The sequence below is a fragment of the Erigeron canadensis genome, chromosome 1 (genome assembly GCF_010389155.1).
Source record: "Erigeron canadensis isolate Cc75 chromosome 1, C_canadensis_v1, whole genome shotgun sequence".
NCBI lineage: Eukaryota > Viridiplantae > Streptophyta > Magnoliopsida > Asterales > Asteraceae > Erigeron > Erigeron canadensis.
This window is the reverse complement of record NC_057761.1, coordinates 46,658,335-46,684,515: the sequence shown is the minus strand read 5'-3', so window position 1 is coordinate 46,684,515 and position 26,181 is coordinate 46,658,335. Positions and strand designations below refer to the sequence as shown.

Below are 26,181 nucleotides of genomic sequence, written 5' to 3'. Positions count from 1 at the left end.
ACAATTGAAATCAGCGGATAGAAATAGAGGAGATTATTATATAACTATATTATAACATTATATAAAAACTGTACAAGCATATAGTAGATATGTTTATATTTTTAATAATATCATAATAATATTATTGTACTAGCAATATAAATCAGTATATGATCTTCAACCTTGGAAGCTTTAACAACCCAACAATCAACTCAATCCGTTATGACCCATACTCTAGGATTTCACTTTTCCTTTTGATTAATAATAACCCGTCTAAAAATATTTTAAAGTCCAGTATCACCCAAATTTCTGAATTGACGACCCAGTATGACCCAATTTATGGACATTTGGGTCAATTTGAAACGAAAGAACATGGTTACCGGAATTTTTACCTGAACTTTCGTCTGGAAAATTGATGACGATGATGAAGATAATTTCTGGAAAAATAAAAAGTAAATATAGAGTTTAACTGTTCTTGTAGGTCATCAGCTTAACATTTGGTCAACCAAATAAAAAATAGAAAAATATGTTGGTTATATATACTAATAATCCAATTTAATAGGCAACCATGTAAATGATGCAAAGTACATTAGTCATCCAGTTCAATGAGCAACCATGTAAATAGAGATTAACCTGTTATAGCAGGCTATCAGGTCAGCAGTTGGTCAACCATGTAAAAATTTGAAAAGTATATGGGTAATACACATCAATAATCCAGTTCAATGGGCAACCATGTAAATGAGGGAAAGTACATTGTTCATCTAGTGACTTAACCCTTATTTTAAAAAGTAAAACAAGAAATTCAAATAATAATAATAATAATAATAATAATTTTTATTTTTTTAATAATAAATTAAACTTAGTATTTAAATAAAAATTTTACCTTATTTGATGCATTAAATGTGTAGATGCAGATTCGGTGTGACAATCGCAACATAGATTTGATTATTGTTTACGTTTTTAGGAACTTGTTTGTAATCATCGAAATAAGAACTTGTGTTGATATTTAATGATTACGTTCGAACTTCAATATTATATCTGTTTATGTTTTGTATTGTGTTTGTGTGTTATATATTCTTTTGCAGGTATAAGAACATAGAATCAAGGTTTATAAGTGTCGTAGAACACTTAAACGGTGATTGGATGTTATGTACGAGCCAAACGAAGTCAAACAAAGAGTCAAAGGCACGTCCCTCGTGTTGACGTCATCAGCATGAAGGATTACCCTCGTGCTGACGTCAGCACGAGGTGAATTGACTTATTGTTAATTCGGGCCTAATTACGCAATTAAGGCCTAAGCCCACACAAACCCAATATCAATTAGTATAAATACAAGACCTAATCTACGGAATTAGGGGATTCTTGTGAATTGTTGACGAATTCTTGAGAGTTATTCACGAATTTACAAGCTAAGGTTAATTGTACCTTCGTGTAGCCTCTTACACGAACCACAAGCCTTGTGCATCTCTTTAGGTTGGTTAATTGCTTATTAATCAACAAAAGGCAATAGCAATCTAGTTATCTCAAGAGGATTCCGCACTCTTGACATAACGAATCACGTCTTATTACGATCCACGCAACAATAGGGCACCTTACAAGTGGCATCAGAGCCCTAAGGTTGATTACCAGAAAGTTTAAGATCGTTTGATTGGCTATTGATTGCAATTTCGTTCAAAATTCGTGTTATTTCGTCTCTTCGTGCTCTCCTTCGTGTGTTACTTCGTGCTTACGTCAGCACGAGGTATACTTCGTGTTCGTGCTTACGTCATCCAGTAACTTCGCGTTTACTTCGTGCCACATCAACGCGAACTACCCTTCGTGACTTAGGTCGTGACGTGTGTACTTCGTGTTTCACTTCGTGTGTAGTGTGGTTCGTGTCTTACTTCGTGTGAAGTATACTTCGTGCTTCGTGCCACGAGTACTTCGTCCCACACGAACTTCATGTTATTTCATTTAATTTGTTCACAAAAGATTCGAGATGGCTACATTACCAGCTGCCGCAAACTCACCTAATGCCTTACTTATCAGCCAGATGATCATGCATGATCATGAGGTTGGTCGGGGTAATACACCTCCAAAGCTTTTCCGTATGGAGAATTATTGGATGTGGAAGAGACATTTTGAAGACTACATTCGTCTCACTGACATGGAAATGTGGCTAGTAATAACTCAAGGTTTTGATTGGCATTCATATGAGAAGAACGGAGTAATCAGTAGGTATACTTATGCTGATATGCCTATTGAAGAACGTAAAAGATACGCTGTTGAAGGGAAGGCTTTGTCAACTCTAACTATGGCATTGCCTCAAGATAGTGTACATCTGTTTAAAAAGTACACAACTTCAAAGGATTTATGGGATGCTCTCGAAAGGTATTGTGAGGGCGATGTAACTTTGAAGAAAAATCGTATCAAGCTTCTCAAGCGTCAATATGAAGCCTTTAATGGACTGAAAGGGGAATCTCTTGATGAGATTATTATTCGATTCAGTCATCTAACCACTGAATTGTCATACTTTGAAGTTGTTTATCCTCAAACAGAGTTGGTTGATAAGTTTCTGGATTCACTGCCTAAAACGTGGACTGATTATGTTCATCAACTTCAAGATGATCAGGAATACAGTACATGGGATTTTGAGAAGGTAGTCTCTAAGCTAAAGAACAGAGATATGAAGAGAAGGATTAAGGATACTCACTCGGATTTTACACAAGATCCATCCTTATATCATGCTAAGTCTGTTCATTTAGCAAGTTCCAGCTCAGCAAACAATGCATTTCTAAGAGGTGCAGAAGCTACACCAATAGTAGATGCTGATGGTATTGCCGGATATGTTGCTTATGACAATACATATTCAAATGGTAAGAGCAATGCACAATCTTTCCGATCTATGCCAATGAGTATGAGTTCTGCAGAGGGAAAAATGAGTATTTACTCAGCCTTTTGTAATGCTCATGAAGCATTTATTGGAGGAAAGGTTATTGATCCTGCAGTAATTGATGAGTATTACAATCAAATAGATCCTGATGATTTGGAAGAAATGGATTTACAATGGCAGCTTGCTATGCTTACCATTAAAGTCAGAAGGTTCACTCAGAGAACTGGTAGACCTATAGGTAATGGCACTAAAGGTTTTGACAAATCCAAGGTGAAATGTTATAATTGCGATGGATTTGGTCATTTTGCAAGAGAGTGTCAAAGGCCTAAGAGGATTGATAATACTGTTGCTGGTCATCAAAATTATAATCAAGGGGGTGTTACACCAAATAATCATAAGACGCAAGCAATGATTACATATCCTGTTACTTCACAGCAACCTGTTTCGTCACCATTTTCGGATTCAAAGGTTGTTGTTGTTCAAAATCCAGATGGTACTTATCAATGGGATACACAATCCAATGATACCTCGAATCATGCCTATATGGTAGAATTATATGATGAGGTAGCCGCAACGATTGATTATGTTGTATACTCAAGTGAAGAAAGTGCATCTGAGACAGTACAGAAGAATATGTGTAATGTTGCTGAGACAGTAAGATCTGAGAGTGAACAAATGACTGCAATAAAAGCATCTGAAGAAAAGAAAGAGTCATCAAACCCTGTTGATGACATTTCTATGCAGAGCATCGAAGAACAGATGAAGAACTTTGAGATACCTGAAGGTATGACAACTGAAGACTTCGTTGCATACATGGCAGATTGCAATGCTGCAGATCAGAAGGTATCATGTTCTTTATCTTCTATAATTGATGTATGTAAAATGGTGTCGGACTTAAAACTTGAGGTGCTTATTTTAAATAAGTCAGTTATTAACTTAACTAGTCAGAACAACATGTTTAAAAAGGAAAACGACTCTTTGTTTGCCAAAAATTCTGGTTTGGTAAAACAAGAAAGTCTTTATCAAGATAAGATTCGTGCATCTAATAAGGATATTCTTGCATTAAAAGAAAAACTAAAGGAGTCAGTTCTGATGGAAAAAGTGGGAAATGAACAATATGCTCAACTCATTGAAGATTTTCCTAAAAAGGAGAAAGAATTAGTTGAAGCAAAATTGGAGATAGTTAAGCTTAATACAAGACTAGATCAAATTAGGGGATCTGAGTTAATACGATCAATGCAGATGCAAAAACCTGTACCACGGGATTCAAAAGATAAAAGTGGTTTGGGTATTAGTTATAATGAAGTTAGAGGTCCGTTCAATGATAATTATACAGAATCTCTAACGCAGCTCACTGAAAAGATTGACAATGGTGTAATAGATTCAATCGTTTTAGAAAAACAAATGTTGATCAAAAGACCCCTAAGAGCTCAAAAAAATCGATTGATAAAATTAAGGAGCTTAACAAGAAACATAAGCTTGAAAGCTCATTTTTTAAACCAGTGGATCCTAAGAATGGAATTTATGATGTTAGTACTTCTAAAGGATCTAATCAAGTGAAGTCAACTTGTCCTGTTGATAAGAACATTAAATGTTTCACAATGAAAGGATGTGATACTGTTTTTATATCAGATAAAATTGATTTTGAAAAGATCGATCATGACAGGATTGACAAAGTATGGAATAAGGATGAATCTACGTCTAGTGAAGTTCCCTTAACTCCATATAAGACTCATAAAAATTCTCAAAAGAAAGTACATTTTTTGGGTAAAAATGAGTCAACTGGTTTGTCAAAAGAGGAGTCAGCCACAATTGAACTTAAGGAATGTTTGGGTATGACTTCAGCTGAGTTTGATGTTAAAGCTAAGAAAGCAAGAGCTAAGAAATCGTATTTCTATTGTTATGAGGTAGGACATGTTTATAGTTGCTGTCCAAATAGGAAACGGAGATGTCCTAATAAGGGTATGTCTTCTGGTGGATCTAGTGACTCAGATATTGTTGCTCATAATAATAGGTCTAAGACTCCAAAATGACAGGGACCTTCACAGAATACTACTTTTAGTAGTGTAAGTCCGAGTCGTTCTCGTACACCTCAAAGGAGTAATTCACCTAGGAAGATGACTCATCAAAATCGATCTCCTCTTTCTAGAATTAATAGTTCGTCTAAATTCTATGATCGATTAGGGAGCCAACCTATATTTGGTACTCACTCACCAAGGAATTCTCCTCCTAAGACTTATTTCACCTCACCTAAGAAACAGTCTGTGACACCATCTTCATCCAAGGCTCCATTAAAGAGCGATGGATATTGGACCGAATTAATCATTAGAGATGAATTCGGTAAACCTAAACCTCAAAAGGTTTGGGTTCCCTTCAGAAACTAACCATTTGATCGTCAAATGTGCAGGGAGAACCAAGGAAGCCTATTAGTCTTTGGTATGTTGACAGTGGATGCTCTCGGCACATGACTGGGGACAAGAACGTTTTGTCCAACTATGAAGATGTAAATGGTTCGTATGTTAGTTTCGCTGGTCCCAAGGGCGGCAACATCTTGGGCCAAGGGGATGTTGTCAATGGGAAGATTATGCTGGAGAAAGTCAATTATGTGGAACAGTTATCACATAATTTATTAAGTGTTTCTCAGATTTGTGACAAGGGTAACACTGTCCATTTTAATGAGAAAGAAGCACTTATATTGAAACCAGGATATGTTATTCCTGAAGACTGGATCCTGCTGAAAGCTCCTAGGAAGAGAGACATCTATGGCCTTGTGTTAGGTGTTGATAATCCAGAGGAGTCTGTTTGCTTGTTATCAAAAGCAAACGAATCTGAATCGTTACTATGGCATAGAAGAATAGGACATATCAATTTTCGAAAGATGAATGACATTGTCAAACATGGTTTGGTTGAAGGCGTTCCCATGAAACGGTTTGGAATGGAAGACAAATGTGTACCTTGTCTGAAAGGTAAACAGCAAAAGTCTGCCCATAAACCGAAACAAGAAAATTCTATTGCCAATCCTTTTGAGTTACTTCACATGGATTTATTTGGTCCAGTAAATGTAAGAAGTATTGGTGGGATGTATTACTGCTTGGTGGTTACTGATGATTACTCAAGATTCTCATGGGTATTCTTTCTTAAGTTGAAAGACGAAACTCCGCAGATTTTGATAAATCTCTTTGTCGAAACTGAAAATATTTATGGAGTTCGTGTTAAGAGAATCAGGAGTGATAACGGAACTGGATTCAAGAATAATGTGATGGATGTCTTTTGTCTGTCAAAGGGGATCCAACATCAATACAGTTCTCCGTATGAACCACAACAGATCGAAGTTGCTGAAAGAAAGAATAGGACTCTAATCGAGACGGCCAGAACTATGTTTGCAGATTCAGGGCTTCCTACTATGTTTTGGGCGGAAGCAGTGAATACAGCTTGTCATATTTTAAATAGGGTTACTATAGTTAAGCGTCATAATAAGACATGTTATGAGCTTCTACATAAGAAGAAACCAAATTTACAGAATGTTGAACCATTTGGTGTACCGTGTACTTTCTTGAAGTATCTACCTCAGTCAAAGTTTGATTCAAAGGTTGAAGAGGGATTTCTCATGGGTTATAAACCAGGAACATCAATTCGACGGGTTTACAACAAACAGACCGGCAAAGTTGATTTGGGAACAAATGTCAAGATTGTCAGTCATAAGCCCGCTATACATTCTGGATGTGGCAAAAACTTCGATTATGATAGTGTATTTAGTTCACTACATGGTCCTGATTCTTATTCAGATCCTGAGACAGTTGATGATGTGATTATTTTAAGAGATCACATGGATAATACTCCTATATCTCTGCCTACTCGAAATGTCGATACTACTCCAATCAACGTTCAGTCTACTACTGATGTTGATGAAAGTGGTAAGGACAAGGATAAGACACCAGATTCAGACAATAATGAACCCGCAAACACTACACCACCTACTCCATCGAAGGTTACACTGCCTGATGATGATCCTATTTCTGAAGAATCGGAAGATGAGTTCAATTCTCCTGAGTTTCAGATTAGAACAAATTTAGGAGATAGTTTGAACATTGATTGGGTTCCTCAATATCGAATTAATAAGGATCACCCTGTTGAAAATATTCTTGGAAATGCTACAGAACCTGTTCGAACTAGAAATCAGTTGAATAAGGATTTAACTAGTTTGTTCTGTGACGTGAAAGACACTGGATTGATAACTGAGTGTTTATATTCTGGTTTCATTTCACAAATAGAACCTAAGAATGTTAAGGCAGCACTTCAAGATCCATGTTGGGTTGAAGCTATGCAAGAAGAATTAGCTCAATTTGAAAAACTTGGAGTTTGGGAATTAGTAGATGTGCCTAGAGGTAAAGAACCGATTGGAACTCATTGGGTATATAAATGCAAACGAGATGACAAAGGGATCGTTACCAGAAATAAAGCACGTTTGGTTGTTCAGGGGTTTGCACAACGAGAAGGATATGACTATAACGAAACTTTTGCCCCAGTTGCTAGGATTGAAGCTATAAGGTTATTTTTAGCTTTTGCAAGTTTCAAAGGTATAAAGGTGTATCAGTTAGACGTTAAGAGTGCCTTCTTGTACGGTGAAGTTAAAGAAGAAGTATATGTTTACCAACCACCGGGGTTTGAAGATCTGAATTATCCAAGAAGAGCATATCGATTAGATAAGGCTCTTTATGGATTGCATCAAGCACCTAGAGTGTGGTATGAAAAATTGTCAACGCATTTGTTGACAAATGGCTTTACAAGAGGATCGATAGACAACACATTGTTTATCAAGTGGAAGAAGCGAGATTATCTAATTGTACAAGTTTACGTGGATGATATCATCTTTGGTTCATCCAATATAAAGATGTGCAAAGAGTTTGAAATGAGCATGAAAAATGTTTTTGAAATGAGTGCTATGGGGGAATTACAATTTTTCCTCGGACTACAAGTAGATCAAAGGAAAGATGGATTCTTTATTCACCAGTCTAAGCTTGTCGATGACATCTTGGAGAGGTTTCAAATGCTAGAGTCCAAGACATATGGTACTCCTATTCAGCAAAATCATGGTTTAGGAGTGCTTGATCCGAAAGATGAACTTGTGGATGCAACTTATTATCGTGCTATTATTGGCTCATTGATGTATCTGACTGCTTCGCGTCCAGATATTATGTTTGCTGTTTTTCTTTGCGCTAGATTTCAAGCTAGTCCAAAAGAGTCACATTTGACTACAGCAAAACGTATTCTACGTTATCTTAAGGGAAACCAAGGGCTTGGTCTATGGTATCCAATGGGAGGAACGTTTGATTGTGTTGCATATACTGATTCGGATTTTGGCGGTTGTAAGAATAAGTCAGCTATAGACATTATAAATAACCCTGTCATGCATAAGGTCACCAAGCATATTGTATTAGACATCATTTCTTGCGTGATTATGCCCAAAAGAAGTTAATTCATTTGGAAAAGGTTATAACCGATGATAATTTAGCTGATTTGTATACCAAAGCATTTGATAAGACTTGATTTGAGAAGTTAATTCTTCTCCATGGGATGAAGAATGCTGATTCATATTAAATCTCTCAAAGAACTAATTTTGTAAGTGTGTGTCTGTAAATAGCTAGAGTCATAAAAATACAAAAAGAGTTCTTAGTGTCATGAAAACCCTAAAAATGTGAAAAATGAAAAAATGACAAAAATATGAAGAGATTTAAGTTAATGCTGTCAAATGATTAGAAGTGAGGATACTTAGCTTTTAAGTCTGCTTAATCGTAATATAACTGTTCAGTTCAGTGATTACAATTTGGGATATATTGGTAGACACAAAGTAGCAAGGTTTCCTTAATCTGAACTTAAATTATACAATGTTCTTGTGGGAAACATATTCAGATATATGGCTGAGAATGCTTGCTTTTCAGTAAGGAATTGATCTAGTCCTTAAATTTTGTGAAAGATCTAGCATTACTATAAGATTTGTTCAATTTATAGGCAAAAACTTCTACCACTCATGAGCATGAAAGTAAATGTGATATTGTTATGCAAATGAAATGAATGTAAATTAAGGGGCTAATGTGGTCTTTGAGATTCGGACAAGTATGTCCTCGGGGTGTCTTCGTATACCTAGCCTACCTAAAGCTTTCAACTTGGAATAGGTTGTCAGAAAGTTCGCTACATGGGTCTCATAGAAAATCACGGGTTCCTTATAAATAATGAAATGCAAAAGCAAATAAGTTAAATCACAAAGTAATTAATTTCAGTTATCTAAAAAGTGTCTCATGATTTGTTAAGGATGTTTTTGAATATACATTGAATTTTTGTTATCTTAGTGCTAGTATCGATTACGAAAGTATATCTGAATGTGGGTCACATAAGTTCGCATACTATTCAATGGCATATTAGGCTACTCGGGTTACATGGTGACTGTCCTTGGCCAGGGTATGTCGAAAGTGTCATAACTCAAAGGAAACTGGAAGTACCGAGTGTTTAAGAGGAAAAATATACCGGTAATCGTGGTTGAATCACTGTTCATAATTAATAATAAGAGAATTATTTCTCACTTGCAGACTTATGTAAATGTTAATCTGATCTAATCTGCATAAACTTAGAATTTCTTGTAAATAAATAAAGTAGCTTAGTTTATTTTTATTTTTATTTTATTTTTCTTTTGTTTCTCTTTATTTTTATTCTTGTAATAAGTGTCAGTTTGTGTGTCAAACTAGTTCTTATTGCACGAGAGATTTGATAAGCATTAAAAGTCATAATTCTTTGTGAATTATATAAGTCTTGTTGCTTACGGTATAAATGTTTACAAGATGGATTTTCTAATTAATATATAAGTTGTTTAATTTAGACAATGAAATGTTTTGGAAATTGAAAAGTCAAAATATTTTTGAATGTGTTTCAATTAAATTTTTGAAATTTCAATTGTTTTTGGTAGATAAGTATGCTTGACAAAGATTTGACTTGCCTTAGATTTTATTTTATCGATAGGTTAAGCTTTTGGTTGTTTTGCATATTGATGATACTTTGTTGATTTTGATGCATTAATGAAGTTTGTTAAGTGTGCAAGTTACAGATAATAAACTCATTTTATATGATATCAAAATTTTTAATTCAAGGCAGAATTGTTTTCGCTTGTTTGTCAGCCCTTTGAATTGTATTGCAATGGACAACAAAAGGTGTTCAGAAATTGCTTCTACAGAGATTACAAGTGATACAAGGATGATCTGCTTTAATAACCTAAGACTTAGTGTGATAGGTTATACTTTTATTATCAAGATCATAACCTAAGATGTAATGTGATAGATTGTTGATATGATCTTTTGTCATACATTATACATTAAATGTGTTTTGATGTAAGTATGTATTTGTTCGAGTTAAACATCAAATGAAGAAATGATCGATTTTATGTCAAGATAATAATGACAAGGTACTAATGCTCGTGTGTTCGTCAAGGAGCACAATGCTGCACTCGATCTCAGCATTACGCAAATGGGGTGCACTGCAGAGTTTCACGGTGTCCTTCAATTTCTTGCACGTTCTCATGTCTATTTTGCTGTGACAGAGAATCCTCCGTTGGTGATAAGTCTCATTAAAGAGTTTTGGAACTCAGCCCGTTCGGTGCAGATGGGTGCTCATACATACATTCGCACTACTGTTGGAGGACGTTCATTCTCTTTTTCTGCTGGAGACTTACGGACAACACTTAGGTGATGTCGCGATAGAGCAAGGTCCGACTAAGTTTTCTGAGGAATTCTGCGACGGTGCTCGACGTCGTATGGGGTATACTGGAGCTATTTCTCACCCATACTTCAGGAATCATCTTCGTGGCAAATGGAAGCTTCTTGCTTACTATTTGTTGAGGGCCATTAGTCATCGGAGTACAGGCTATGACCAGATGAATATACAGAATGCTTCTCAGATGGTTGCCTTACTGCTGAACAAGCCATACAACTTCTCTCAGTACATTTTTGATAATTTGGAGAAGCAGTTGAGATAAGAAATTCTTTCTGTTTCCAAGATTTGTGATGATCATAATTCGTCACTTTGCAGCTGATTTGCCATTTGACGGTCCTACGTTCAATTTAGGTCGTCTTACTTACAAGGCATTTGCTGAAAGTTTGAAGCATCTGTCGGGAAGCACTGTTCCGATTGAGGTTGATAATCCACCTTTGTTCAGACATTTGCTTAATCCTAACTATGTCGCACCTCGACAAGGTTGGGAGGATGAAGAACCCGTTGTTGCTGCTGCTGGTGATGATGATCAGGCTCAGGATGCTCCTCAAGAGGAAAGAGCTGATCAGTTTGAGGGACTCAACGATGTTCCTCTGTATGCTGGTGATTTGGAGCATGACTCTGATATGGATGCTCTCATGGAGGATATTGATGATCCTACAAATCTTGTATCTACATCTGCTGGAGTTTCTACTTCTACCTCTGCTCCAGTTGATGTTGATGTTGGTCCTTCTGAAGTCCCGGTTAATGTTGTCGAGGACTCGGAAGATGAAGAAGAGGAAGAAAGATTGCCAAAGAGAAGAAGAAGACATGCACGATCTCAAGCTGAAGTTGATAGAGAATTTGCTGCATATAATGAAGCCATGGAGAGGTCTCATGCACCTGTTGTTGGTGATACTCCATTGGTTGCTGCTTTAAGAGCTTCTGTCTGCTGGTGTTACTGTTGGGGAGAGAAGGTCGAGACCAAAGTTTATTATAAGGGGAATTGGTTCTCGCGCACAAGTTGTCACTGAAGCTACCACTGTTACGATTCCTGCTGTTCCGGAGTCTACAATTCCGACACTTGTTGCTCCTAGGCCTTCGTCTGCTCCTATTCAGGCGACAGTTCTTGTTTCTACTGTTATGGGACGTCTGTTGGCTCCTCTGCAAAGACCACAGATGCCTCCCACAGGAACTTCTAGCGCTCGTATGCCTTCGTTTGAAGCTGCGATGCCCCCTCAGGTCTCTACATCTGACGTTGCTTCTACTTCACGTCCACCTGTACCTGTTCAAGTGCAGCTGAGTCGTTTATTTTCTGAGAAAAAGATGTTAGAGATGAGGGTTACAGTTTTGGAGAATCAGCTAAAGCTCTAGGCTGCTAAGCATCAGGAAGAGATGGACGTTATGACGGCTCTTGTTCATTCTCTTGGATCTCGACTTGATCAATTCTTGGCTCAAGGGGGAGATAAGGATGGTTGTAGAGATGATGAGCTTGCAAAGAAGACTAGAGATGATGATCATGAAGATCAAGATCCAGCTCAAGGTCAAGATCAAACACAACCAGGTGAGCCAGAGAATAGAGGTCAAGATCAAGATGTTGCTGATGATGCTGTTATGGATAAAGAGACTGCTGATGTTCAGGGGGAGTCATCAAGACAAATAGAGTCAGAGATTGCCGGGACAGCTAGTGCTAGTACTTCTAGGACTCAAGATAAAGGCAAAGCTGTGATGACCACTCCAGATGCAGATCCTGATGATCCAGATAACAATGGTGATGGGGAAGATTCCAATTCAGGTAAGTCCGATTCTATTTCTGATAGAATAGAAAGGGAGATTGTGAATGATCCTCATAATCATAAAGAAAAAGAAAATAGCAAAGGAAAATCTACTCAGGATAGTGAGTCAACTAAGACTGTTTCTACTACCAATGCCTCTACAGAGTCAGATTTGCACCCTTTAATTGTGCATAGACTAGAAAAGAGATTGGGATATGATCCACAGGCTCATATGAGAGCTAGAGCTGAGATTATGGATTATGATGATTATTATGATCCAGGATCACTTAGGGATCAAATGAAAGAACAGTCAGGGTTAACTCATACATCTTCAGAGTCAGAGTCAGAGTCAGATTCGGATTCAGATTCGGATTATGAACCTTAGTGCTATTGATTTTGTATTTTTAATTGATGTGTATACATTTGATTACTTGAGTTATAATAACAGTTTAGAGTGTTAATCAAAGTGTTATTCAGCTTAGAATAGTTATCAAAGAATTATTCTGTTCGGCTTAACATATTGACAGTGTAATTTTAAAATACTCGAGTAATGAAAAATAATGATTATAAGATAAATATAAATGTATGTGTTACATTATATTTATGATATAATATTATTGTTGTAAGTTAAAATAGATAAAGATTATAAGATAAATATTAATGTAATTGTTACATTATATTTATGATATAGTATTATTTATTTTAATTTCTTTTTATGTATTTATACTATTTTATTATGTCTTGACTTGTGATTTATGTTCTTTATCTTTGTATATGTAAATCATTTGAATTGCAGATAAGCTTCAAAGAATAGGTGCATTGGACGATCTTGATGCTGAAGAAGATCTAGAAAGTATCGATGATGAAGATTTTGAAGAAGGAGAGTTCATTACTTCAGAAGCTGATAGACAAAGGTTGCTTGAGACACCTTATGACTTTGATCGTGTCTTTAATGAAGATAAAGTCATTCAAGTTGAACCAATAGCTGAAGTAGAACATCTCAATCTCAATCCAATCAGAGATAGTCCAGATGAACCTAAGAATGCTGCAAGGTTAAGATTTGCTGTATATGCAAACATAGTCGATGAGGGACATAACAATATTTTTGATCTATACTGGAATATAGATGCTACACGAGAGGTTGATCTTGGAAGATTTAATATACCTCCGGTAGAGCAAGATCATGAATTTATTATTGATAGACTAATTCCAGATTATAGAGGACATACTGGTTTGATGATACGTGATACGTATAAACCATCGATGTTTTGGGAATATGTCTCAGACAAGGATGCACCCAAATACTTCTCAGTGATTCAAAGTTGGTTCTATGATCACAGAATCAAATTGTTTATTATCAAGAGAAAGGAGGGTTGCCAGTACATGTCAATAAGTCAAAGACATTTCCATTCTCTCAGTGATTCAGACATGATAGATTTGGTTAGACACTGGTTCGTTAATCTTCAGAGCAATGGACTTGCAGATTTCTACTGGAATAGATTCAGAGATGAAAGAATTAAGTATTTCAGTGATAGAGGTCTGAAGCCAGAAGAAAGGTTGATAAAGCCAACACCTTTGAAGAGGATTAAGAATCCAGATGGCACATTTCGATTTATCCAGAAGAGGATTAAATGTGTTAAAAAGGTTCCCGCTATCAGATGGGATCAAGATATGCTGACAGAGATGACATTTTGGCAGATAGATATCAAGTCAGGCGAAGCACAGATGTTTATTGATGATTCAAAGAAACAGATGCTGCTACGCATGTATGATCCAATGCAGGTTGTCAATTTGTCAAGAGGTGATCAAAGAAGAATTTTGGATACACCTTGCTCAGCTGTAGATTTTTGGAGAGTTGAGGAAAGGCGTTATCGCAACATTCTCGCTCATTGTTTACAAGAGAGAATTCATGCGAATAGCACTAGACTTTTGTTTAATGGATAGCTTTGAAGTTCAAGTTCGAAGACTTTAAAGAGATCTAGTTGCAATCGTCAAGGGGGAATCTGTAGATGCAGATTCGGTGTGACAATCGCAACATAGATTTGATTATTGTTTACGTTTTTAGGAACTTGTTTGTAATCATTGAAATAAGAACTTGTGTTGATATTTAATGATTACGTTCGAACTTCAATATTATATCTGTTTATGTTTTGTATTGTGTTTGTGTGTTATATATTATTTTGCAGGTACAAGAACATAGAATCAAGGTTTATAAGTGTCGTAGAACACTTAAACGGTGATTGGATGTTATGTACGAGCCAAACGAAGTCAAACAAAGAGTCAAAGGCACGTCCATCGTGCTGACGTCATCAGCATGAAGGATTACCCTCGTGCTGACGTCAGCATGAGGTGAATTGACTTATTGTTAATTCGGGCCTAATTACGCAATTAAGGCCTAAGCCCACACAAACCCAATATCAATTAGTATAAATACAAGACCTAATCTACGTAATTAGGGGATTCTTGTGAATTGTTGACGAATTCTTGAGAGTTATTCACGAATTTACGAGCTAAGGTTAATTGTTCCTTCATGTAGCCTCTTACACGAACCACAAGCCTTGTGCATCTCCTTAGGTTGGTTAATTGCTTATTAATCAACGAAAGGCAATAGCAATCTAGTTATCTCAAGAGGATTCCGCACTCTTGACATAACGAATCACGTCTTATTACGATCTACGCAACAATAGGGCACCTTACAAAATGCAATGTTTGAACATAATTAATTTGCACCCCTAGTATCCCAACCACACTTTTTGGTATCCCAACCAAAAAGTGTGGGCCCCCATGTTTATAATGGTATATATAATAGAGTAAAAAACGGGCCCCTTGTCATTAATAATCTGGTCGGGTTACCAAAATAATGGTCATGATACCAGACGCCTTAATTTGATATGTTTAATGTTAAATGTTAATATTTGATATAAAATTTATTTAAGTATCTCTTTGGAAATATAAATGAACTAAAAAGTTGACTGAGAATTAATGTTATAGGGTATACTTAGTAAATGAGGGTTTCTATAGCATGTCCCACTTATAATACTGATCATAAGGATGTTTCCAATTCAATAATTGTAAATGATTTTTAAATAATACACAACATTACAATACCATCTTCCAACCTTTATGTTCATTATAACTAAACGGCTATACCACCATCACCACGGCCCATCATCTTCAAAATGTTTTTTTTTCTTTTTTTAAACAGCGAGTTAATAGTTAATAGTTAGTAATTAGCGCTTAGCATTCAAGACACCATATTAACATCCAATTGGGCAGTATACGGTGCACGAACCACGCAAGCCTGGGATGAAACCCAGGACTCTCGAACCCCCCCCCCCCCATAATAATCTCACTTGAGGGACGAGCGCACACAGTTAGGTGTGACTCGTCCCTGTGCTCGTTCTCGCGCGTTCGTCCCCCCCAGAAACGAGTGAGAAGCGTTCGTTTTTTTTTCTTTTTTAGCCAACGGTCAACTTTTTCAAAAAATTCAAAAAAACTTACACTATTAGTCCCTAAAACGGCCATTTCCGAATTTTATACCCATTTTCACTTTTGGTCCCTTTTTATCACTTATATATATACCTCTTTACATCTATAGTTTTTATACACAAAAAACACACTTTTATAAACATAAAACACAAATTCATATATTTAAAATCATCATGTCTTTTTCACTTCCGTCGAGTGCTAACACATACACACGACAGAAGTTATTTGGGAACGACTCCGACGATGAAGAACTTATCAGTATAATGGCATGCATTTTTTGGAACGGCAGGTTCCAACAATGACATAAACGTACTCAATCAATCACATTTGTTTAGGGAAATCGTTGAGGATACGACTCCGGATACTACATTTACAGTTAACGGAACCGATTATAAGAAGGGGTACTATCTAGCCGATGGTATTTATCCGGAGTGCGCAACATTTGTCAAGGCTTTTTCATGCCCACAAGACCTAAAGAAGAAAAAATTCAAGAAGTATCAAGAAAGTGCGCGAAAAGATGTGGAACGAGCATTTGGAGTTCTCCACGGCCATTGGGCAATCCTTACACACCCCTCAAGGTCATTTAGTGTCAACAAGATTCGTCGAACCATGTATGCTTGTGTCATATTGCATAACATGATCGTTGAGGATTCGGGTCATGCAATAACCTCATATGATCTAGAAATCCTAGCCGACCCCCCCCCCCCCGGGTGTACCTTTTCGTGCCTTCCGAGAGAGGATGGCGGTCCACGCACGGACCAATAAGGAGCTTCGAGACCGAGGGGTTCACCACGGTCTTCATCATAATCTTGTCGAGCATATTTGGCGTCTCCCGTGATCCATTGTTGTTTGTCTTAATAATAAATTATGAAACTATGTTGTTATTTTTAATTAATTATGTGTTGTTTTTTTAGTATTGTATTGTATGTTTTTTTATTTAATGAAATTTTTAAGTGTGTTTTTATTAAAAAATTTGAAGTTGTATAAGTTTAGAGGGTTAAAAGTGTATAATTAAATAGATGGTAGAATATTAGGTTGAAAATGTAGAGTTAAATAAATAGTGGGTCCTAGACTAGTTCTGACATTGTGAGTGTTTTGGGGGGATTAGTCCTTGGTTAGTTCTTGGGCTGATGTAGAGCTGATGTGGTGCTGACAAAGACTAGTTCTTAGAGGATGAGTCTCTACGACTGTGAATGCTCTTAGTAGCCTAAGACCAAATATCCATATCGATATAATACATAAGTTTATTACATGTATGTTATAAGTATATTTTTTTTTTCAAGAGAAATGATAAAATAAATAGTAAATAAGTTTATTTAAACAATTTATGTATTTTTGATATAATTTATGAATACTTTGTCAAATCCCCTTTTCAAAATCTGGATGTTACAAATCTACGCTGCCCTTAAAAACCTTTCTATTCTCACAAGTCATGAACAATCAATTTAATTTTATTTCATCCATCATTTTCAATGAACTTGACAAATTAAATCATCCCCGCAACCAAATCACTTTCTTTCATTCTATAACATTGGGCCCACCACAAGCATACGCCTGACCGAAACACTGTAATTCAAACTTAGAAATTCAACCACCAATTTGTAAATTTGATTCTCCCAACAATTAATTTCACTAACCAAATATATATATATATATATATATATAATAACCAAATATATATATATATAGAGAGAGAGAGGGAGAGAGAGAGAAAAGATAATTTTAGTCCAGCTAAAAAAAGTCTAAAAAAAGTCCATGTAATTTACACAACTTCGACCACCACCATGATCATCTCCGACCACCACCATGATTTTCCGGCCACCGGGTCGCCGGAAAATCACGCGTAAGTTAACTTACACATGATTTTCCCGTAGGCCCGTCGCCGGAAAGTCTTAGTGTTTTTACAAAAAAGTCTTGTATATCGTAGTAGATGATGGTGGTGGTGTGTAAGTTACGAAAATCAATGGAATTTTTTTAGACTTTTTTTAGCTGGACTGAAATTATCTCACCCTTATATATATATATATGGCGGCTATCAAATGAGAACGAAATTAAAATAAAAAGAAATGAGAACACTTAAAAACTACATTTTGATGCATTAAAAGTCCATAAAACTGACATAGTGCATAACTAATTATCATTATTCAAGTGTTTAACAACACATCGATCCGTCAAAATCGAAAAAAATCACGTTTTTTGTTGGATGCATCAATAAAAAACGTGATTTTTTCGATTTTGACAGATCAATGTGTTGTTAAACACTTAAATAATGATAATTAGTTAAGCACTATGTTAGTTTTATAGACTTTTAATGCATCAAAATGGTGTTTTAAAGTGTTTTCACCGGAGTATAACCCTATATATATATATATATATATATATATATATATATATATATATATATATATATATATATATATATATATATATATATATATATCAAGCGAGACTGGCCCTTTTAATAAAAAAAGCTTTTCGCTCTAAGGGCCCTTTAACATGAGATGATGTAGATTAAACTTCATGTCAAAATTTATACCATATTTGATAATCATTATAGTACTTGCCTTTATAACATGTTAGACATAAGCTTTAGGTACATTAACATTCGTAAATTCGTTACTATTGTCATAAAAATAGAACCATATAAAGATTTTTCATCACCATAATTATATAAACATATTTGTCCATATTTAAAAAGCAGCTAAAAATTTGTATCCGTAAAAATAGAAGTCATGTTAGATATTATAGGTTTACAACAAAGACCAAGGTCCAAATGTTAACTGACCTTCGCCTTGGATCAATGTCATCAGTATGGTAAATTTTGGTCACAACTATGATTATTGTTACTAACTTATAAAATCATAGAAAGTTAAAATGTGTTGGAATGTATTTTGATATAGAAAGTTGAAAAAAAAATGATGTAATTTATTTTATAAAGGACTAAAAATGTATTATGTATATATGCTTTTACCAACAACCGTATTTTAATATGTCATGCCTAAGGAAAATTCACGGTCTGATGTAAAAGGGAACGCTGATCGGATTTAAAATAAGTATGTAATGATCCTATTTAGTATACATTAGAAATTGAAGAATGAACGATGGTAGATGGTTTCAAAAATAAAGATAAAAGTTCTAGTATAAATCAAATTTAAATAAATAAGATCGGTAAATTTTAATTTTAATTACTATATATGATAAAAGGTAATGATGGCCAGCTGTATCAGCTGTATCAGCTTTGAATTGTATTTTGTTATGTTTTATTTATTGGTAGAATATTTAAATATATAAAAATAAAAATATCTAAGCAAAATATAAAATCGTATACTCGATTATGTATATTTGCTTTTAAGGGCTCGGATGAAACCAACATGAAAATTGAAAACATTCGATTACAATGTAAAAGAAATAGAAAATGGCAAAAATGAAATCAGAATCTTCAAGACTAGATAGGTGACAACAACAACAACATGAGACAAAGGTATAGGAATATAGGATGCAGATAGTTTTGCCTTTATCTGATTAGAGAGACTATTTTCATAAAGACATCTGGTTAAAAAAGATAAGGGTTGAGTAACAATATTTGATGGCCGAGTAGACTGTTTAAAATAAATTACGGTGGGTAACAGGCTCGATACTTTTAAGCTTGTTGAGTTGCCAGGCCCACAGTATTTTGGGCTTCAAGGTTCAATCAAGTATCGAAGTCCATGTCTTCTGGAATCAGAACACTGAATACCATTGTGGATTTGTGGTTATAGTTGTGACTTATGATCAATAATCAAGTCCAAGTCTACTGGTGTCACCACATAATCAAATCTTTATCTTTTGATTATATTTAATCATTTAAAACTAAATGTTCATGTTCCTATTATTCTAATCCCTTTCTCCTAGGAAGACAAATAGATGTGATCAATTTTGTTTAATGTGGAATTCTTATGTTTTAGCTTTGTAAAAGTAATGTGTTTTGCCAACCAAAAAAAAAAAAAGAAAAAGGAATAATAAGTTTTCCAAAAAGTCATCCTAACTATTCAATTCAAGCATGAAAAAAAAAAATGAGCAGGAGTTTTACTCATGTTTTTGTTATTGAACGAAAGAGTATTTATCCTCCATATAAATGGTCAACAACGTACATGTGATCAAAGTTGATTAAATTGATGGATCGGTGATTGTAAATTAATGCATCTAGTTTTAGACCAAGTATTTGCCCAAATAATATTATCTATAATGTATATGTATGCGAAGGACCTTAACCTGGAAGTTTAGAGAATGGAAATTAGACGTGACAAAATAAAAAGTGATAAGTTTTAGAGAGTCAAGTTTTCATATTTTTGGAGTATTACTTTTATTTGTAATACTAGCTAGCTAACACTTGGTATCTAAAGGTTTGTAATATACTCGTATAATTTAGTCTATGTTCAAGCAAGAAATATTTGAGTCATATTGTTTAAAGTTTCACATATCGATCTCCAACATGCTTTATGGTGTGTTCTTCTTATATTTATATTTGAAGTTGTGCACACTGCACAGAAAGTAAAAAAAAAAAAAATGGATAGTGGAATTCTATAAAGTTGTCAGTCACATGAAGAAGTTTTTCGGCAAACCATGATTAGTTACTCAAATATAATTTGATTAGTAGAATCATTATACATTTTATCAAATAGCAAGTTATTAGTGATTTTTCTTTTACACATTTGTTGAAATTCTTTCAATTGAACACATTGAGTGTATAGTAAGGGTATTGGGTTTCAAAGATTCAACATTGATATCTTGAAATTACCCATTTGTAATTTTGGTGCCTTGAACTCCCCTATATTTTTGGGTGAGAGGACCCGACAGCTCCAAAGCTAATGCATTGAGCGTATAGTATACATTAATTAGTATTCTTATTGTTACTATATAAAAAGTACTTACAGTATTTTGTATAGTTTGAATTTTATATAGTAGTATATAATAATATAACAATATGATTTGTGCTAAAAGGCTAGCCCATGTGGTTATTAACAATTAGCAATATAACCAATGATTTTGGTATAACACACTTTAAAATATTCGCATTGAAAATTTGAAACCAGGGGAGAAAAAGGTCAGTCTAACAGCTTTTAAGTATAGACCAAAATTAAATAAACCAAATAGACCATATAGGACCAATAAGTCAAGGGTAAAAAGTGATGATCTAATTCCTTTCCAAGTTACACATCTAAAAAGTTAACCTTTTTCTCAAAAAGCTTGCGCAATTTTATACTCGGTTGTAATTAACTCATACGAGTGACATTATTATATATCATGAAGATATGTTGATTATAATTATGGTAAAAAGAAATGTTACGGGTAATAGATGCCAATAGGTTAATATATATAGTTTCACAAAGAGTATGATTAATGTAATAGTAATAAGTTAACCTTTTGTAAATTAGCAGTATATATTACTCCGTAGTTAACAATTGATTAGCTTTAACAAAAGGTATTTTAAATTAGCAGATATTACAATAAAATATATACATGAATATACAACCACATGTTCAGATAAGCTAGGTAGATAAAAACACGACAGGAGAAATTGGAGGGCAAATGTATTTTGGTTCCAACGTTCGAATTTTCATTCCCAGCCGGGCCCCACACAGATGGTCCTTCTGTAACAGAGTATGGGCTAGGAATGGTTTATACTACAAATAAATATCACAATGAAAATATAAAGAGTAATTCATGTTTACATTTTTACAAACCGGCTCGATCGGCTCATCTCCAAGCCACGAGCCTAAACCACCTTAAGGCTTAAGTTAGGTAAAACGGCACCGTTTTTTGGTATGTAAATATACCTAAATTATATTTTGACTATACATATGGTCAAAGTCAGTTAATTTTCAAATTTTGTAGTAGTCCATAATTACCAAACTGTGTTTTTGGTCATAAAACTTATGGGTCGTTAGTCATCAAAACTTTTCAAATAACTTTAATATATAACACGTTTCAATTAATTAGTTAATTCTCCGTATTACCTACCTTATGAATAATATAGACATAAAAATTTTATAAAAAAACATTTCATATAAAATCTTAATTGATAGAGACTTTTACTTCTTAAAAATGTATACCAAATTTTAATTTTTAACATTGGTGTTTTTTGGTGTTTATAGAAAGAAAGTAGATTTTTTTTATTAAAAAAAAAAAAAAAGTCAATTTTTTTGACCATCAAGCATCTTAATTAAAGCCGAGTGGAGCCAAGCCAAACCAAGCCGTCAAATTAAGCAACGCGGCCAAATAGATGACCGTTGTAAATCATGAAGCATATATAGTACACCGTTTTTTGTGTCTTATTATAACTCCTCAACGTACATGGAAACAATACGTCCAATAACGTACACTAGCTAGGTAGCTAGCGACTTCATTTTGTTTAACACATATTATAACTATTTACTATAAATATTATGCTTTTAGCCACACTTACTCATCAACAATAATTGATATCCATTCTCCTGGTTTTTAATATATGGCTGCCTATGTTGTCTTGTGCTTCATGTTCTTGTCATTATTTTCCTGCATTGCTACTACTACTGCTACCTCGTCAAATTCTACTACCAAACATCACCACAAGTGGGTGGGACCTTCCGGACATCGAAATATCACGGTTGATGTCAATGGGGACGGTGACTATATGACGGTTCAAGAAGCCGTTGACTCCGTTTCCTCAAATAACCGCAAGAACATTCTCATTCGTATCTTGGCCGGTGTTTACGTGTAAGTGTTTCCTCAAATAACCGCATGCAAGAACATTCTCATGCCTATATATATGCTTATTGCTCTGAGAGATACTTAAAAGGTTTTATATTTTTTTTTGTAACTACGTACGACATCTATTATAGCATTATATATATGTATAATCAATCTAACAACACGCTATATGTTATGCATGAAGTACAAGGTACCTAGCTATATATATATATACTATGTACTCCGTATATTGCATGAAAAAAAGATGGAGAGTGCATGTTAGTTTTACTGTATGTGTAAATTAAGTTGTGCATGCATTATATATGGCTAACATATAGCTTGGGATTGTATCATGTATTTGGTTATGGAATGGAACGTACAGAGAAAAGGTGGTGATTCCAGCGAGTAAACCATACATAACATTTCAAGGAGAAGGGAAAGACGAGACAGTGATCGAATGGCACGACCGGGCAAGTGACCGTGGGCCAGACGGGCAACAGCTGCGTACGTATCAGACTGCTTCAGTCATTGTGTACGCTAGCTACTTCTCTGCCCGTAATATTAGCTTCAAGGTACCTAGCTATATATATATATACCCTGAAGAACTAGCTAGATCTTTCATTAGTTTATTTATCCCTAGCTAGCTAGCTTGTTATTGTGCAATAGTTAAGTTTTAACAAAATTGTGGTGATTTGTATATATGGTGCAGAATACAGCCCCGGCCCCAATGCCAGGAATGCACGGATGGCAGGCCTCGGCGTTTAGGATATCTGGGGACAAAGCGTATTTCTCAGGCTGCGGGTTTTATGGGGCGCAAGACACGCTGTGCGACGACGCAGGCCGCCATTATTTTAAGGAGTGTTACATTGAGGGCTCCATAGACTTCATTTTTGGCAATGGTCGTTCCATGTACAAAGTAAGCATTATTTTCTTTTCAAATATACAAATATTGCTAACTAATTAAATGACAATATTAACTAACGTGAATTAAAAAAATATATAATAATGTATCGTTCATATTAAAAGTTCGTTAATTTCTACTGGATTTTATGTTAAATTATAATTGTTTAATGTACGCTAATTAGATTTGTGTTACACTTTTTGAAATGTATATCATGAAACATATAGACATTTTGCATTATTGGAATGATATGTTTGGAAAGAAAGATAAGTTTAGCGTTTTCTTATGTTAGCTAATAGGTGACTATTATGTTTTTTTATTTCTAAATAAGGCAGGAGATCAACATATCATAAAGATAAAGTTGCCTATGACAATTGACCTATGTAATATATCCGAGTTGAAAAAGACCATTTTCCTTTTTGTCTTGTGTATATGTCTAGTAGCTTATAGCTAGGTCTTAGGATATCAATTTTTAAAAGCATAAAAGGTACTTTTTGAATATGTAGTCTTTTTTCAAAAGCAAAATGACAATTATACTATTCCAAATGTTGAATTTTTGGGTAGCATGATCAAAATTTTCTTTATTTTCCGTTGAGAGTGATACAGGATTGCGAGCTACATTCAATAGCAAAGAGATTTGGATCGATCGCGGCTCATGATAGAAGAACACCAGATGATAAGAGCGGTTTTGCCTTTGTAGGATGTAAGGTGACTGGTACCGGACCGTTGTACGTGGGACGAGCCATGGGTCAGTACTCACGGATTGTCTACTCATACACCTATTTTGACAACGTTGTTGCCCATGGCGGATGGGACGATTGGGACCATGCCAGCAACAAAAGCAAGTAAGCTTCTAAACCTATGATAAAAATTCAATAGTTTTGTCGCATCAACTATTACCAAATGCCATAAATGTGACAAACTCATAATAAAGTTTGTACCATTTATATGATACAAAATTGAAATGAAATGGGCCCAGCAAATTAGACGTATAAATTTTCATGGGATGTCACTTTTGTTGGGTTGATTGGGCAGGACTGCATATTTTGGAGTCTACAGATGTTGGGGCCCAGGTGCAGCAGCAGTCCGTGGAGCTTCATGGGCCAGAGAGCTAAATTACGATTCTGCCCATAAGTTTCTTGCAAAAAGCTTTGTTAACGGACGACATTGGATTGAACCTTCTGATGCTTAGATTTTTTATTTTTTAACAAATTTATTTATTCATTCATTATTTTCTTCAAGTATAGATAGAGATATAAAGGGGGAAAAAAAAATACAAAAATAATAATAATCTTGAATGATATATAACTTAGTCTGTTTCAGATTTAGGGCATTCATTTGTTTATTGCACATTTGTACTTAGCTAAAGGTTGGGCATTCATTTGTTTATTGCACATTTGTACTTAGCTAAAGGTTTTTGGTAAATTAATTTGTTTATAGCATAGTCGCATTTGTATAAGAAATTTAATTCAAGGATTACTTTTTGTTGGACACCCATAGATACACGTTTATAACCAAGGTAAATTGTAAGAAAATTTTGTTCATATTCACCGTTCGGATCAGACTATATGTTTTGTATTGTCTAGTGTATTGCTAGCATTTTTCTTTTTAATAAACATTTAATGCCGACTAAAAAAATCATAAGAAAGTTTATAATACATTAATAACTTTGACTCGTTTAGAATTGATTATGGTATGTTCATTTCTGTCAATGTGAATTCAAGCTGCTTAGATGCAGGACATGCAGCTCTCAATTATTATCATCATATCATTAAAGGTGAGGTCAATGAACAGTGCAACCGTCACATGGCATTGTTCTATTGGTCCATCTATACCCGCGTATTTATTTGCATTTTGCTATATCAGATTTCATTCGACTTTTTTTTTTTTGGTTTTCTTTGGTTTCTTGTACAAATTTTTTTTTCCTTTTGTGCTCTTTTCAATTGGTTCATCTTATACCCCGCATCACTATTTAGATTTTGCCATATCGTATCCCGTTTGGAGTTTTTCTTTCTGTATTATTATAGTTTTTTTGCTTTTGTGTTATTAAACGTGAGGCTAATGAACAGTGCCACCGTCACGTGACACTATTCTATTGGTCCACCTACACCCCACGTTTCTACTCAAATTTTGTCATATCGGCAATCGTTCGAGTTTTTTTTCCTTTCGGTTTTCTTGGTTTCTTGCACAATTTTTTTGCTTTTATTTGTGTTTTTTTTTATTGGTTCATCTTATACCCCACAACACTATTCAGATTTTGTCATATCGTATTCCGTTTGGAGTTTTTTTCTTTTGATATTTTTCATAGTTTTTTTACTTTTGTGTTCTCAACTAATATATTGAAAACTTTTACTCAACATTTTTTTTTTCCACAAACTTAAAGTGTTTATTAGATATTGCAAACTTTTTGATTCGGTTTTTTTAGTTTTTACGCACAAACATTATTTGTTTTCTTCAAGTTATTTCTTGGTTTTTCACACTTTTATCTTTTGAATTATTAGGTTAGTTCAACACAAGTAAACTGGTATAACAAAACTGTATCAACATGATAATTAGAATCCCGCAAAGCGGGGCCAAAACCTTACTAGTTCTAACATTAAGCATGAAGTTTAATGTGAATTCAACTATTTTATTTATTTGAACTTGCAACTTGCAAATAAACACCTTATGGTGATGTATCTAGGAACCTAGGATCCATGCGAAATTTTAACATTCTTAGCAGC

At 34.7% G+C, this 26,181-nt stretch overlaps 1 protein-coding gene across 1 annotated transcript; it reads left to right on the top strand.

The window, feature by feature from the left end:
• The first annotated feature begins 22,314 nt into the window (after positions 1 to 22,314).
• Positions 22,315 to 24,949, top strand: LOC122585099 (probable pectinesterase 68). The gene is made up of 5 exons (XM_043757194.1): positions 22,315 to 22,584; positions 22,940 to 23,129; positions 23,267 to 23,473; positions 24,065 to 24,303; positions 24,494 to 24,949. The coding sequence occupies exons 1-5, from the start codon at positions 22,337 to 22,339 to the stop codon at positions 24,648 to 24,650; spliced, it is 1,041 nt and encodes a 346-aa protein (XP_043613129.1). The 5' UTR covers positions 22,315 to 22,336; the 3' UTR covers positions 24,651 to 24,949.
• Positions 24,950 to 26,181: the final 1,232 nt, after the last annotated feature.

Bases quoted from the DNA above. Each gene is read 5' to 3' on its own strand.
- LOC122585099 (XM_043757194.1), top strand. From the start codon at position 22,337: ATGGCTGCCTATGTTGTCTTGTGCTTCATGTTCTTGTCATTATTTTCC. The intron at 23,130-23,266 runs GTACCTAGCTAT...TATATGGTGCAG, and splicing joins CCCGTAATATTAGCTTCAAG to AATACAGCCCCGGCCCCAAT. The intron at 23,474-24,064 runs GTAAGCATTATT...AGAGTGATACAG, and splicing joins ATGGTCGTTCCATGTACAAA to GATTGCGAGCTACATTCAAT.